Source organism: Charadrius vociferus, unplaced genomic scaffold, assembly GCF_000708025.1.
Source record: "Charadrius vociferus isolate BGI_N301 unplaced genomic scaffold, ASM70802v2 scaffold7, whole genome shotgun sequence".
Classification (NCBI taxonomy): domain Eukaryota; kingdom Metazoa; phylum Chordata; class Aves; order Charadriiformes; family Charadriidae; genus Charadrius; species Charadrius vociferus.
The window spans coordinates 4,997,201-4,997,804 of NW_009649308.1; the positions used below are offsets into that span (position 1 = coordinate 4,997,201).

The window sequence follows — 604 nt, forward strand, 5'->3', positions numbered from 1 at the left end:
CTCGTGGGGCTGATGGCAGGTCTCGGCCCCCGCAGGTGCAGCACGCCAGCAAGCAGATTGCCGCCGACAAGCAGTACAAGGGCATCATCGACTGCGTGGTGCGCATCCCCCGGGAGCAGGGCGTCCTCTCCTTCTGGCGCGGCAACCTGGCCAACGTGATCCGGTACTTCCCCACCCAGGCCCTCAACTTCGCCTTCAAGGATAAGTACAAGCAGATCTTCCTGGGTGGCGTGGACAAGCGAACCCAGTTCTGGCGGTACTTCGCCGGTAACCTGGCGTCCGGGGGTGCCGCCGGCGCTACCTCTCTGTGCTTCGTCTACCCCCTTGACTTTGCCCGAACCCGCCTGGCAGCAGACGTGGGTAAAGCCGGGGCCGACCGGGAGTTCAGCGGGCTCGGTGACTGCCTGGTCAAAATCTTCCGGTCAGATGGCCTCAGGGGCCTGTACCAGGGCTTCAATGTCTCTGTCCAGGGCATCATCATCTACAGAGCTGCCTACTTTGGCATCTATGACACCGCAAAAGGTAGGTTGACCGAAATGGCACTAAAAGGGCGATGCTGGGCTGCAGCAGGCCTGTAGCATGTTTTGGCAGATGCTGATGGCTC

The 604-nt window shown here is 61.4% G+C and overlaps 1 protein-coding gene across 1 annotated transcript in view; it reads left to right on the forward strand.

Moving 5' to 3' along the window:
• The window catches only part of SLC25A5 (solute carrier family 25 (mitochondrial carrier; adenine nucleotide translocator), member 5), a 3,240-nt gene that overhangs the window by 1,491 nt on the left and 1,145 nt on the right, over positions 1 to 604 (forward strand). The window contains exon 2 of the mRNA XM_009889333.1: positions 20 to 522. Coding sequence (XP_009887635.1) covers positions 20 to 522 — 503 coding nt within the window. The remainder of the gene's footprint in view (positions 1 to 19; positions 523 to 604) is intronic.